The sequence below is a fragment of the Myotis brandtii genome, unplaced genomic scaffold (assembly GCF_000412655.1).
Source record: "Myotis brandtii unplaced genomic scaffold, ASM41265v1 scaffold18, whole genome shotgun sequence".
Taxonomy (NCBI): domain Eukaryota; kingdom Metazoa; phylum Chordata; class Mammalia; order Chiroptera; family Vespertilionidae; genus Myotis; species Myotis brandtii.
Window position 1 is genome coordinate 7,087,626 of NW_005356674.1, and position 13,354 is coordinate 7,100,979.

The 13,354-nt window shown below is 41.3% G+C and overlaps 1 protein-coding gene across 1 annotated transcript in view; it reads right to left on the minus strand.

Annotated features, from left to right (window-relative positions):
* Window positions 1–3,973: 3,973 nt before the first annotated feature.
* Window positions 3,974–13,354, minus strand: part of COL6A5 (collagen, type VI, alpha 5) — a 107,667-nt gene continuing 98,286 nt past the window's right edge. Inside the window, exons 38-41 of the mRNA XM_005863598.2 lie at window positions 12,248–12,937; window positions 10,243–10,339; window positions 9,224–9,468; window positions 3,974–4,818 (exon numbers count right to left, since the gene is read on the minus strand). Of these exons, the coding sequence (XP_005863660.1) occupies window positions 4,799–4,818; window positions 9,224–9,468; window positions 10,243–10,339; window positions 12,248–12,937 (1,052 nt within the window). The 3' untranslated portion in view covers window positions 3,974–4,798. The remainder of the gene's footprint in view (window positions 4,819–9,223; window positions 9,469–10,242; window positions 10,340–12,247; window positions 12,938–13,354) is intronic.

A 13,354-nucleotide genomic window follows, 5' to 3' on the forward strand; every position in this document is an offset into this window, starting at 1 on the left:
CCTCTTCTCGTGAAAAGGTGCATAAAGAATACAGTCTTTGGAAGAACCAGACAAATTCAGATCTAAATCGCGCTGTACCTTGGACTGTGTGACCTTCTCTGAATCCGGCATCCCTCATTTATAAAGTGGAGGTAATGGTATCTTACTCTTCCTTTAGCTGTCAGCATTAAGCGAAATGGTGTATATATAGAACTTATTACACAGCGTCTGGTACACAGGAAAAACTCAACAAATGCCCTCCCCCCCACACACACACTTCCTCCTTCCTTAGGTATAAAAATAATGCCTATTTGGTCTTTTCAGTATCTGGTCTTTTCAGTATCTGTCCTTTTAGATAGAAATCATCAAATATCATAATGATCTTCCAAATGGATCGACAACATATTTGCACACATTTACTGACACATATAATGAAATATTTAGGTGCCACCAGAAAATAAGAATATTAAGACATAATTTTTACAAATTTAAGAAACATCAACACGGCTCCTTTTCCTGTGTTCTTAATATAATTAAATAGTATTTGGCTGATACTCAGCTGCACAGTAAAATCACCTGGAGCTTTAAAAATGCCCAGCATCCAGGCTGCACCTCATACAAATTCAATCAACATCCCTGGGGATGAGAGTCAGGCATCAGCAGTTTAAAAAAACAACTCCTCAGCTGCTCCCAATGAGCCATCCAAAGTGAGAACCATTGAGCTGCACTAGAGCAGGGTTTCTCAACGTGTGACCCGAGGACCAGCAGCCTCGGCATGAGCTGGAAGCCTGTTAGGAATGCACATCCTCAGGCCCCACACCAGACCTGCTAGATCAGGAAATCTGGGGCTGGGTTCCGCCAGGAGATTCTTAAGCACACAAGTTTGAGATCCACTGTTCTAGGTATCCAGTCCTCTCCCTTATCCTCTGTCCAAACGAATCAATTATGTCCTGTTCATTTTACTTTTTTAAAAAAAAATCCTCCCCCACAAGATATGTTTTTATTGACTTTTAGAGAAAGAGGAAGGGGAAGGGAAAGGAAGAGAAAGAGGAAGAGAGGGAGGGAGGGACAGAGAGAGAGGGGAGAGAAACGTCAATTGGTTGTCTCCCATACATTTCCTGAAAGGGAGGTCAGGCTGCAACCTAGGGATTTGCCCTGACTGGGAATCGAACCTGCAATTCTTTGGTGAATGGGACGATGCTCCAACCAACTGAGCACCCAGCCAGGGCTCATTTTACCTTTCAGTTATATCCCTTCTATGTCCACTCATCTCCAACACCACTACCCATTCTTGCCCGGCTCACCAATTATCCTGTTAGATTAGCTTTTCTCCCCTTCAATTCGTTCTTCCCTCAGCAGCCATAATAAAAATCCAACCACATTCCTTTTCTGGTGCCTCTAGGATAGACTCTAAACCTCCAATATGGCACACAAAGTCCTGTATGGCTGGCCCGTACTAACCTCTCTGTCCTCCTCTCTCATCACTCCTGGCCCAGCTTAGCAATACAGATTCATACCATTAACCCCCTTCCCTATGAACACAATGGGGTTTATGATTTAAACAAAAACCCAATTTAAGGACAAAGAACCAGAAAAGACAATTACTTTTTGCTGGATCGCTTACCCAATTTTTGCCTGGCCAAGTTGGAGCCAATCATCTTCATTCAGATCAAAGAACCTCTTCTTGAAGAAACCTTCTCTGGGTCCCGCGTCTCGGGGAAGGAGACCTGTTCCATGTTCCCACAGTGCTCTCTGCATACCTGCCTCTTAGCACAGCTACAGTAAATTGGAGTGATCTCTTTCTGAGTCAGTCTTCCCAGCTAGGCCATGAGCTCAAGGGATATATCACCTTTTATTTATCTTTACCTCCTCTCTCTCTCTGGCATAATGCATGCTACACGGTAGATGCTCCATATGCGGCGCCAGTTGAACTGAAAACCTGCAAAATGCATCTACTCACTCGCAGAGCTTCAAGCAAGTGAATTATAGGCCAGCCCTTCTCAAACCTCGATGCACACACGAATCACCTGGAAATGTTAAAATGTAGGTTCTGATCCAATTGACTTGGGGGAAAGCCCAGACATTCTGCATTTCTAACAGGCCCCCAGGTGATGCTGATGCTCTGGTTCATGGCCCATCAGTCAGCTACACTTCGAGTAGAGAGGCCCTCCAAAGTCACGAAACATGGGGCACTTGTAGATCAATTTTATTATACAAGAAAAAAACGTATTTGTACTTTGCAGAAGTGCCAGCAACTGAGAGGATAAGAGATGATTTATGCCACTTACTAGACTAGTCTCATAAAGTCCATCATCTTGGAGTCTAATATATTCTCTTGTAAGAGATTTGCAAACAGTTGGCTGGTGAACCAGGTCTCCACACAGCTGTTGTCCTCATTGGCAACATCTGTGTAGAGGACAATGAGCTGTCATAAGACTTCTCAATACAGAGCCCAAAGTCAGTGTGGGGAGAAGAGAGGGAGGCCAACAGGATAGCAGCCAGGCTCAGCAAGAGAGGCTTACTCATTCTTCCCTTCTTTCACAAAGAAAAGTAGTTACTGAGCACGTTCCTGGCCTCCTATCGGTGAGAGGCACTAGGGTTGTCAAGGTGGATAATGAGAGGCTAGAGAAGAAATTTAGTCAAAAGAACATTCCAGAGTTCTGGGTCAGAGATAAAAGGAGGTTCCAACTCAGGGAGTCCAGGAGGAGCTATGCAAATTTTCAACAATGAATATTCAAATGCTCAATCCCCTCTGCTTACACTGAGATTAAAGATTTAGGAATCAGATGTAAAACGACAGATGAAGTTTTCCAGAGATATCCCAGGATCCTTAGTCATCTGTAATTCTGCCCAGCTGTTCTGCAGTGCATTCATTGTCCAAGTCCCCTGAAACCACAGTCTATGGATCATTTCTGCACCAAACCTTGGGAAAAATGTGTGCTTCATGCCTGTGCCATGGCTCCCTTTTGAGGACATGCAGTTTTGCTTACAGATCACGCCACATTCAATAGATTGGCTATTGTGGAATGGTTCAAGATTATTTTTAAGTGCTGGTTTTTTTTTAAAGCTTTAACAAATGGTGTTCAACAACGCACCATGCTTGCCATGGCCTCAGCTTCTGCTAATCCCTAGATTTCCATTCCAGTCACTCTGGCCGTATAAGCCCTGCTCACACACTCCCAACATTCCCCACTTCACCTCAGTGCACAAATATACACACAGGCCTTGCTAGGTTTTGTTTCCTTGTCACTTCCCATGCCAGTGCCTCTCCACTAAACCAAACCACATTTATCTTTTCAGGTGAGTTTGTTTGAGTCTTCACTAGAACACACAACACTTCAGTGAATGTGTTTGCATTTGGTTCCTTGTGTACATCTGTGAGAGCTTCTATAGGCATGTAGATCCCAGTGGGATTGGTGAGTTGCAGGGTATGTATATCATCAACCTAACTAGACATTGCTCAAATGTTGTTCAAAGTGTAAGAGTTTACACCATCAGCAGGGTGTGAGTTCTTCTGGCTTCACATTCTTGATAACCCATGTTACTTTCAGATTTAGAGATCTGATGTATTTCTCATGGGCGCACACACACACACCCCACAGAACCTTATTAAATGAGTAGCCTTTGCTTTAGAACTTACCAGAGAGCAATAAATGATTACTTTAAAACTTTTGACAGCCAATAAATAATTAATTAGATTGTTTTTCAATTATTCAAACAACAAGAGTAATGTTAAAGAAAATTACATGGAAAAAGTACAAAATTGCTTAGAGTATTACCCCACTAACATAGTCGCCTTTTAAATATGCAATATATATTCATTAGCTTGGTAATTACTTGTTGCCTTAACCAAATTAAGTGATTTTTTAAAAAAGGAATTCACTATTGGCTTATTTTACATTTATGTATTATTTTCCAAATGTGTTTAATCCTGTTCCAATGTGTCTGTCTGAGTAAGACTACAGTTAAATAAAAGCTCCCGGGTCAGCATTGCTTTTGTTTCATTTTATTTTTTATTTTTTGCTTTTATTTTAGAACTTGTCTCTTGCTACATTATAATTCCCAAGAACAGCTCTGGTCTTAGAGCGTACTCTTGCTTTTCCAATGTTTTGTTTTGTTGCTGCAAAAATCAAGTACACACAAAGCAGGCTAAACATAAAACAAATGATCAGAGCACAAAACAGCAGTTCCGCAAATTAGCTCATCGCTCTTTTTGCTTCCTCACAAATTCCATTATTTTGCAAATGCCCTGGTAAAGAGCAAGCCTTGACTATGCTGGGTGGATTTCACAGGGCAAGCAGTAAGAGATGCAACATTAGGGTCATAGCAGAATTGAAGACACGGGCATGAGTTTCCAGTTCTGTGCATAAATAGGAGACATTCCTAGGAAGTTCTAATTCTAATGCTTTTTACTGAAGAGTCCAATTCGAGATATAGATGTGATGAAAATTATGACAAAAGTCTTCTTCAGGCAGATATATCATCGGAATTGATGCCTGAACTCTACAGAGTTGGCAAAGAAAAGATTCCGTTGACTCTTCAAGGTCAGTTGTCTCAGTTCTCCGGAGAAATTAAATCATTCTCAGGAGAAATTAAATCACCCCCAGTTTCTCAGTTCCGCTCACTGATGTCTTCACTCAGAAAAGTCTTTCCCGCAGATTTGAACAGAACAAATTCAGTATATTATTAGCCAGTTGTAAAAACTGAAAAATTCCTGCAACTTACCCCTCCACCTTTAATAGAAAATTTATGTATACTTTCTGGTTAGAGTCACAGGGAGTTACACATGCCAATGAAGCTAACTTCTTTTCTGCTGTGATCATCGTGTGTCCTCACCATCTGCAAAACATAAAAATATGATTGCTCTTAGATTTGTTTAAAATGTTATCTCTAGAGACTATTGCTTTATACACCACATCTAAAATAAACACACATGGTTTTTGCCATTTTCAGTAGTAAAAATGAAAGCTCAATTCAGGGCTTTTATTGTAATAATAGATGCAAATGAGTAATATATAAATACAACTATTATAGATATACTTCTTCCTGGGAAAACACTGGTATATTCATGATCTGAAATTCCATGCTTAGCACATTCAGTGGCTGGTATCATTGAAACAAAGCTAGAAGGAATGTGTAGTAGACAATGTCAGGGCTCTCTCTGCCCAGAAACCCTCTGATCTTTTTGTAACATTAATTTCTTGACAACATTCCTTCTCCTCTTATTCCTCTTCCCTTCTTGACCATCCTCTCCACCCTCACCCCCATGTGAGCTTTTGCTTCAGGCATCAACACCTATTACTCTTCCGCGGGGCTGCCCTGCAGCCACTGGAGCAGCTTTAACCACCTGCAGCATGAGTACCTGGGAGTGTTCATCTCTCCTGGGCAGCCCTTGACCAATCAAAGACCTATAAGTGAAAAAAACCCAACTTCCTTGCCTTGGGGCAGAATGATTCTTCAGTGAGACTCAATGCCCTAGTGCTGAGAGGAGCAACCGAGGGCTGTCCTCTATGGCACTTTGCCCCAGAAAATACCGTTTGGCTCCCATTCCTCCCCTGTCCTGCTTCCTCCATTCCTTTCCTGGTTTCCTGTGAGGGTCTCCTCAGTAAGTTACAGGCACATGAATCCTCACCTCAGGGTCAGCGCCAGGGAACCTGGCCCATGACAGCATCTTAGAGATGCTCCCATCTGCAGTCTTAAACACTCTTCCTTATGTACCCACCTCAAAGGGAAAAAATCATGTACTCTTGACTTCCATATTTTAAAGTTAACATCTAAATGTCTTTTCATTATGAGTTAAAGTACTTGAAAGGGATGCACTTTGAATACCTTCCTCAGTTCTCTCACCCTTTCAGTCACCAGTCATTGACCTCCCTCAATCCAGTCCCTGGTTGTCCATCATAATTCTCCTTTAGAATATATGTCTGTTGGCAACACATTCTCTTCATTTTCTTTTATCTGAGAATGTCTTCACTTGCCTTCATTCCAAAGGACTATTTTCACTGGTTATAAAAGTCTGTGTTCATAGGTCTTTTCTTTCAACACTAAAGAAAAAATGTTGTTTCACCGTCTTCTAGTCTTGATGATTTTGAATGGTAAATATACAGTCATTTGAATAGTTGTTCCCTTCTTTTGATATATGTAGTTTTTCTCTAGACACTTCAATAGTTTTCTTTACCTTTTGCTTTCAGCAATCTATCATGTGTCTGAGAGGAGTTTTCAAATCTGTAAAGTTATATATTTTACCACTTTGGTAAGTGTTTGGCCATTATTTCCTCAAATATATATATTTTTCCTGAACAAATCTAACTTTCTACTTTCCTACTGGAATGTCAATGAAACAAATGTTAGACCTTTTGATATTGTTCCACAAGTTTCTGAGGTTCTGTTCACTTTTTAAAAAAATCTCTTCTCTTTGGATTATGTAAGTAGTCTATCTTTAAGTTCATGACTCTTTCTCTGTCGTTTTTACTCTGCTATTGAACCCATTAGTGAACTTTTAAATTGCAGATATTGTATATATATTCTTTTAATTCTAAAATTTCCTTTTGGTTCTTCATTGTTATCTCTATTTCTCTGCTGATGATGTCTATCTTTCCCTTCAATTCAAGTTGTTTGTTTTCTCTCACGGAGGATAGTTAAATAGCTGCATGAATGTCTTTTTGATAATTGCAACATCTGAGTCAGCTCTGAGTTGGCATCTGTTGATTGTCTTTTCTGTTGAAAATAGTTCACATTTCCTGGTTCACTGTATGTCGCATAATTTTGGATTCTATTCTGAACATTTTGAATATTGTGTTGTATAGACTCCAAGTCCTATTATAATTCTCTGTAGAATTAAAAACAAATTTTTTTTGCGGCAGGCAATCAACCAGGTAGGTTCAGAATGCAGGTGCTGTGTCACTTCTGTGGGCAGTGGTTTCAATCTCAGTTTACTGTCCAAAGCCTTCGCTATCCTCTTTCGGGTCTTCCCCAACCCTGGGGAGAGCCTGGGACTTAATGCAGTTCCCATAATTAGAATTAGAGAATCCTCTTCTCAAGTTCTCTTCTCTCTGAGGTTACCCCCACCTGCTGACCAATAGGACCTCTCTTCCTGGTTCCTCTGGCCAGAAAGACAGGGTTTCTCTTTCATTTTAGCTGTCTGGCCTTTCACTCAGCTCCAAACTGTGCCCACCTTCAAAGCAAAACCATGAGAGGAAAGGGGGAAAATATGGGAATTTCTTCCACCATCTTCGACAAACAGGGGCCCCTATTCCTAGTTCTTCTGCCAAGAGAAATGGGGTCACTACTGAGTTTTGCTGGGGCCCATCCTTAGCACAGAGCCCCAGAAGAAAAGAGAAAAGAAAGCAGGAAACTCATGCCCCTTCACAATGTATCTGCTTTTGTTCACTTTGCAGAGTTCTCAGGCAGTTGCTTTTGTGTTTTGTTCAGAGTTTTCAGGTGTAGTTAATCCGTGGGAGAAATAGGCAGCATGGGCTTGCTCTATTTTAAGACTAAAGTGGGTTTAGTCCATCTAGACTGGAGCCAGGTATTTCATCACATTTACATTTGATTTTCCTTTCCTTACATCTTATCTTCTCTCCCATTTCTGTCTATATTTTTCATATTTCTTCTCTCCTCATCTCGATTTTTCATCATTTTACTGATTTTTTCTATATCTACAGTTATACCCACGTATAATATACTACATATATGTATAAAGTAATACATATAGTGTTTTATATACATACACAGTATTTTATTATATAACTACACCAAAATTTATTTATCATATCTGCTGTTGGGTGTTTTTGTTCCCACTTTGGGGCTACTACACATAGTGCTGTTATGAACATTCTGGTACATACATTTTGGTGAGTATATATTTTTAGGTTGGGTATACACATTGGAGTATAATTGCTGGGTCACAGGATATGCATATTTTCAGCTTTAGTAGATACACAGGAATCATTATTTTAAGAAAACTTCCCACCTAATTTTGGTACACAGCAAAGCTTGAGAGTAGCTGCCCTGGAGCCTACGACAGCTGCCTATTCTCTATCCCCTATTTCTCTTTAGCTGTAGGTCCATCGCTGTCTCCCCACGCAGCCTAAGAAGCTGCCCTCAGCCACCACAGAGGCCTCAGAACCACAGCAGCCTGTTCTCTGCCGATGCCACTCAGCTAGGAGCCTGCATCTCAGACCAGGGAAGCCCTGGTTGCTAAGGTAGAAGGCAGACCCTGAGGCTAGTTGCACAGTTCCTCTTGAAGCATCCATCTTATATAAAAACTGCTGTTTGAAAATTTCAACCTGCTATTTGGCTTCTGTAAATGCTTGCTTAAATAATAAGAAAAATAAGACTACTCCCATTTCAGAGAGGCCATTAAACCTTCCCCAGACGAAGTTACCAATGCTGGCACCAGGCCAAGCCTTGGTTGAGGTATCAAAGCCCCAGCACATAGGGGCTCTTTAAGAACTTGCAAAGGGGACCGGAAAACCCCATATTTGGGAGACAAAGAGGGTAAAATGGTATATATACAGGAAACTTACTGTGTGACTTGCCCAGAATTTGAGAGACATTTTCCTCTGGGCCCGCACGTAGTAATAATAATAATAATAATAATGATAATAATAAATGTAACTCCATCTTTCTAAGCGTTGCTTGGTTCTCCTCCGGTTTTCTGTAACACTCTCCACCTCCATCATGCACAAGGGTACATGATTCTCCTGCTTACTCAGGACCTGCGGACCTTGATCTTGCTCCTCTCATGTCTCCTCTCCATCCCCTGACCCCCCCCCCCCCCCCCCCACGGGGATCGAGCCCACAACCTGGGCTTGTGTCCTGACCGGAAATCGCTTTTTGCCTTTCTGGAGCTTTATCTCCCTGGCCCCTTACTTTGGGGACCCCTTGTAGCCCTAGAGCAGGGGTGGGCAAACTTTTTGACTCGAGGGCCACAATGGGTTCTTAAACTGGACCGGAGGGCCGGAACAAAAGCATGGATGGAGTGTTTGTGTGAACTAATATAAATTCAAAGTAAACATCATTACATAAAAGGGTACGGTCTTTTTTTTTTTTAGTTTTATTCATTTCAAACGGGCCGGATCCGGCCCGCGGCTGTAGTTTGCCCACGGCTGCCCTAGAGGATAAGCCCCTCCATCCTGTCATCTCCCCTGTCAATGAGTTCTCATTGCTCATCTTTCACCAGGAAAAAACCCAAACAAAGAAGATGCTCCAGGGTCTTCAAGTCTATTGAATTCAAGGTTACCTTTTTTATCTCGTTGTTTATCATTTGCGGGAGCTGTAATTTCTTCTGAATGTGCCTCTTCCTTGTCTTTCATCATCAGTTCCCCAGCTGAAAAGAGCGCGTATAACTTCTGGATCAGATCAGTAGTGATCCCAGAACCATTCCCATCACTGCTCCCTGATACAAAGACATGATGCTCCTGGGAACCAAATTCACCGTCAGGCTCACTGTTCTCTGCCTTTATTTCATACACCTCAGGAATAAAGCTGAAGTGACAGAGAATAGAGAGGAAAAATACGTTAGCCAAGTCCCTTGCAGGATTAAATGTCAATACAGCCAGATAAATACAACAGAAATCAATGTTATGCATGCAATTGGAATGGTCCAAATGCAGTTGGTGGATGGAATTTGACTGAAGGGTGATTTTTTAATATTCTGGAGGGAAATTAGACATTTGCATCAGTGGTGGAAGACTCCAGACCAATATTATTTTCATCACTGAATTTTTATTGAGTACTTAAGGATTGTACTTTACAAAATCAAACTTAAAAGACTCTTTCTGCCAGTCTTCATATGGGCTCGGTTTACTAAATGGCAAATGTTTTTCTTTTTCATGTTTTTCTGCTGCTCTAAGATGGTTACATCTAACCTTTGATATTATAAGTTTTCTGCAGTACCCAATAGTAGAGGGGAGTTGTAGAGTTACTAATAAGGTATTGTAAGGTCCTTTTTTCTGTAAAAACAAAAAAAACATGGTTCTTGCTAATGTGGGTCCCATTTGATCTTTTAGTAATACCTTATCTGTGCTGTCATCACAGACTGGGGCTATTTCTCTCTCTCTCTCTCTCTCTCTCTCTCTCCCTCTCTCACTCACACACACACACACACACACACACACACACACACACACACAAGCATACACATATCTCACAAACAAACTTCTTGTACCCAAAACACTAAAACTCCATTCATTTCAAATTATTCTCTTAAGGACTGTTTCTAGCTGCCATATTACCCAAACTGTGAATTTGCCAACTCACTGTAGAATGTTTTCAATGCCCGAGTTCTCTGGGTTGGGAGAGGTGATGTTAACACACTTGGGGCTCAGATCTGCAGGAGGATAGCTGTTGATGGCACCTGGAGAGAGAGTGGGCTTGTTAATCTACATTTTACCCTTCTGCATTCTGAGCAGCACCCAAAGCCAGTTCATCTTCTCCTGTGGTTGGACGTGTTTTCAAGAGCAAATTAATTTGATAAAGGCCTCAGCGAAGTGGGCGCTCTCTGACATTGCAATATGCCGCTGGCAAAGTCAATAAGATACAGCCGTGATTGAGTCAAAAATTCTCATGCTCTGTATGTCACAGGCTCGTGATATACTTCAAGGACAACTCTTAATCTCTTCTATCATCTGTTTCTCTCCCTAGAAAAGGAGGATCTTTCTAGAAGACACCATTAACGACTGAAATTGCCTGGCCTATTTATCTTGGGGTTGGAAGAAGGCACCATATTTTGCAAGTGATAAGTCTGCTACTAAATATAAATCTTGAGTTCCAAGATTTGTGGGGCTTTGTGAGTGCCAGAAAATCTGCAACCCTGAGATTCCCTGGTCACCTTGCAGAAGCTGCGGACAGCCATTTGACGTGGCCTCTGACCCACTCCTAATCCCCAGCACAGGCCAGGACTTGCTTGCTGCTACAAGCTCTTAGGTGTGCTGGTATCCCCATGTCTAAAATGACAACACATGAGGCTGGGGCAGTCACTCTCAAAGCCTCATTGTGAAGAGACACCCTTAACTCTCCTGCCTGGCTATGCCTGAGCCAGCTCTCTGGGGCAGAGGCTCTGGAAGAGTTCTCTGCCCAGGGTTCATACAAATTCAAGTCAGAACCAAAGGTAATTTATAATGAGGAGATAAACAGAAGCCTGTGGGCAGGAGAAGGTGGTGGTGGTGGGATATTATTTATTACAGCAGTGTCTCTTGTTAAGGGTTTAGGAATTGATGTATAGTTTCATGGACACTCCTGGAGTCAGACTGCATGGAGTTCAGTCTAGAATTTGCCAACTACTAACTGTGAGCTTTTGAGAAATTTATTTAATGTCTCTGAACCTTAATTTTCTCAGTTGTAAAATGGGGATACTGATGCTTTTCTTTGAGGACTGTGCTAAGGATACAATTCATAAAAGAACTTAGTACATAGTAAAGATTCACAGGTCAGGGTTCAAAGACACTTTTACCCATATGGGGGTTTTCTGACAAACCCCCATATGACAGTATAACAGTAAAGTTCAATATCAGTAAGTCCTGAGATTTTTCTTTGTGGTTTTCTCACTGCCTCCTACGCATGTCTTAGACTCTACCACTCGTCACTGAAGTGAGGATCGGGTTACTAAGTCACCTGGTGGATTGTACACAGAGGTATCAGATGTATTACAAAAGCAATAAAAGGAAGCAGCCCAAGTGCCCCTCAGTAGATGAGTGGATAAAAAAGCTGTGGCACATTTACACAGTGGGATACTACTCAGCCTTAAAAAAGAATGAAATCTTACCTTTTGCAACAGCATGGATAGACCTGGAGAGTATTATGCAAGTGAAATAAGCCAGTCAGAGAAAGACAAATACTATTTGATTTCACTTATGTGTGGAAACAAATGGAAAAAAAATAAACTAACAAACAGAATAGAAACAGACTCATAGATACAGAGAACAGATTAATAGCTGTCAGAGGGCCGGGGGTTCGGGGGCTGGGTGAAAAAGTGAAGGAGATTAAACAAACAAACAAAGAAGACAATCTCATAGACAGACAACAATATGGTAATTATCAGAGGAAAAGGGGGGTTGGGAGAGACTTAGGAAAGAGGGTAAAATGGTAAAGGAAAAAGACTTGACTTAGGTAGTGACCACACAATACAATATACAGATGATGTATTATAGATTATACACCTAAAACCTATATAATTTTATTAACCAATGTCAACCCAATGAATTCAATTAAAAATAAATAAAATGTACAAAAAAGAAGCAATAGAAGAAAAGGTTCGATAACTTACGTCTGATTGAGTAGACAAATGGCTTGAAAAACTTGATGATATAGTGCAAATCTGGTTTGTGGGTTCGGCCAAGCTGGACTAAGTGATGATCCAGTGGGTGGCTGGCTAATTCTTCTAATTCCTTGTCATTGTATATTGGACCAAATGAAAACACAAATATGGTGTAGCCCTGACACTTGGCTCTCAGAGATACATTTCTTAAGACTTCCTTATCTAAGGGGTTGGTTTCTCCAGCAGATATAACAAAGATAACTTTGTTTTTCCTCGGGTAGGGGGTTCCCTCAAAGACATTGTCAATTGTCCACTGCAGGGCATGGCCAATAAAAACATTTCCATTGAGCTGTTGAAGAGAGTCTTGGAGATGCCGTTTCATTTGGTATATACTACTGTAAGTAACCAGATCAAATTCCAGGTAGACAGGGCATTCTTCAGTGTTGGGCATATAGCCTGGCGGAGAGTAGCTCAGGACTGCCACTCTGTCCCCTAAGGGGGAAGTCAGTGGGTCTGGGGCAATGTGAAAGTAATCAAGCACTGTGGTTATGAAGGCTTTCACTTCCTCAAACTCATCATTTTCGACTCTGTGGGAAGCATCGACGAGGAAAGCAACATCCATGTAATATTCTTCAAGAGAGGCATCTCCAGGTTTGCCATTAAAACTGGGTTCTTCTTTTCTGCCATGGTTCTCATGTCCTGCAACAGAATAACTGAGGTCACTCTTTTAAGTCTAAGGATAAACTCAGAACTCCTAGCCAAGGAAGATCAATGCACGGGATGGGGTGTTGCCATGCTTCACTCCCACACCCATGGCAGACACCACTAATCAAGTACAGTACTTGTTACAAGGTTCATGTTCCAATTATGTCTTCACACAGCGCATGCAGAGCCATTACCATTCAAAAGGTATTGTCACATGAAAAAAAAAATGTATTTGCTACCCTATCCCAGATCTTTATCAAAGGATTAATTGATCCTCCAGGTTTTTTCATATGTAAGATAAGAAATATGCAGGTATATTTAGTGCCTTCCTGTATAAGACCTTACAGGGGATCGAACCCACAACCTGGGTATGTGCCCTGACCAGGAGGAATCAAACCTGCCACCTTTTGG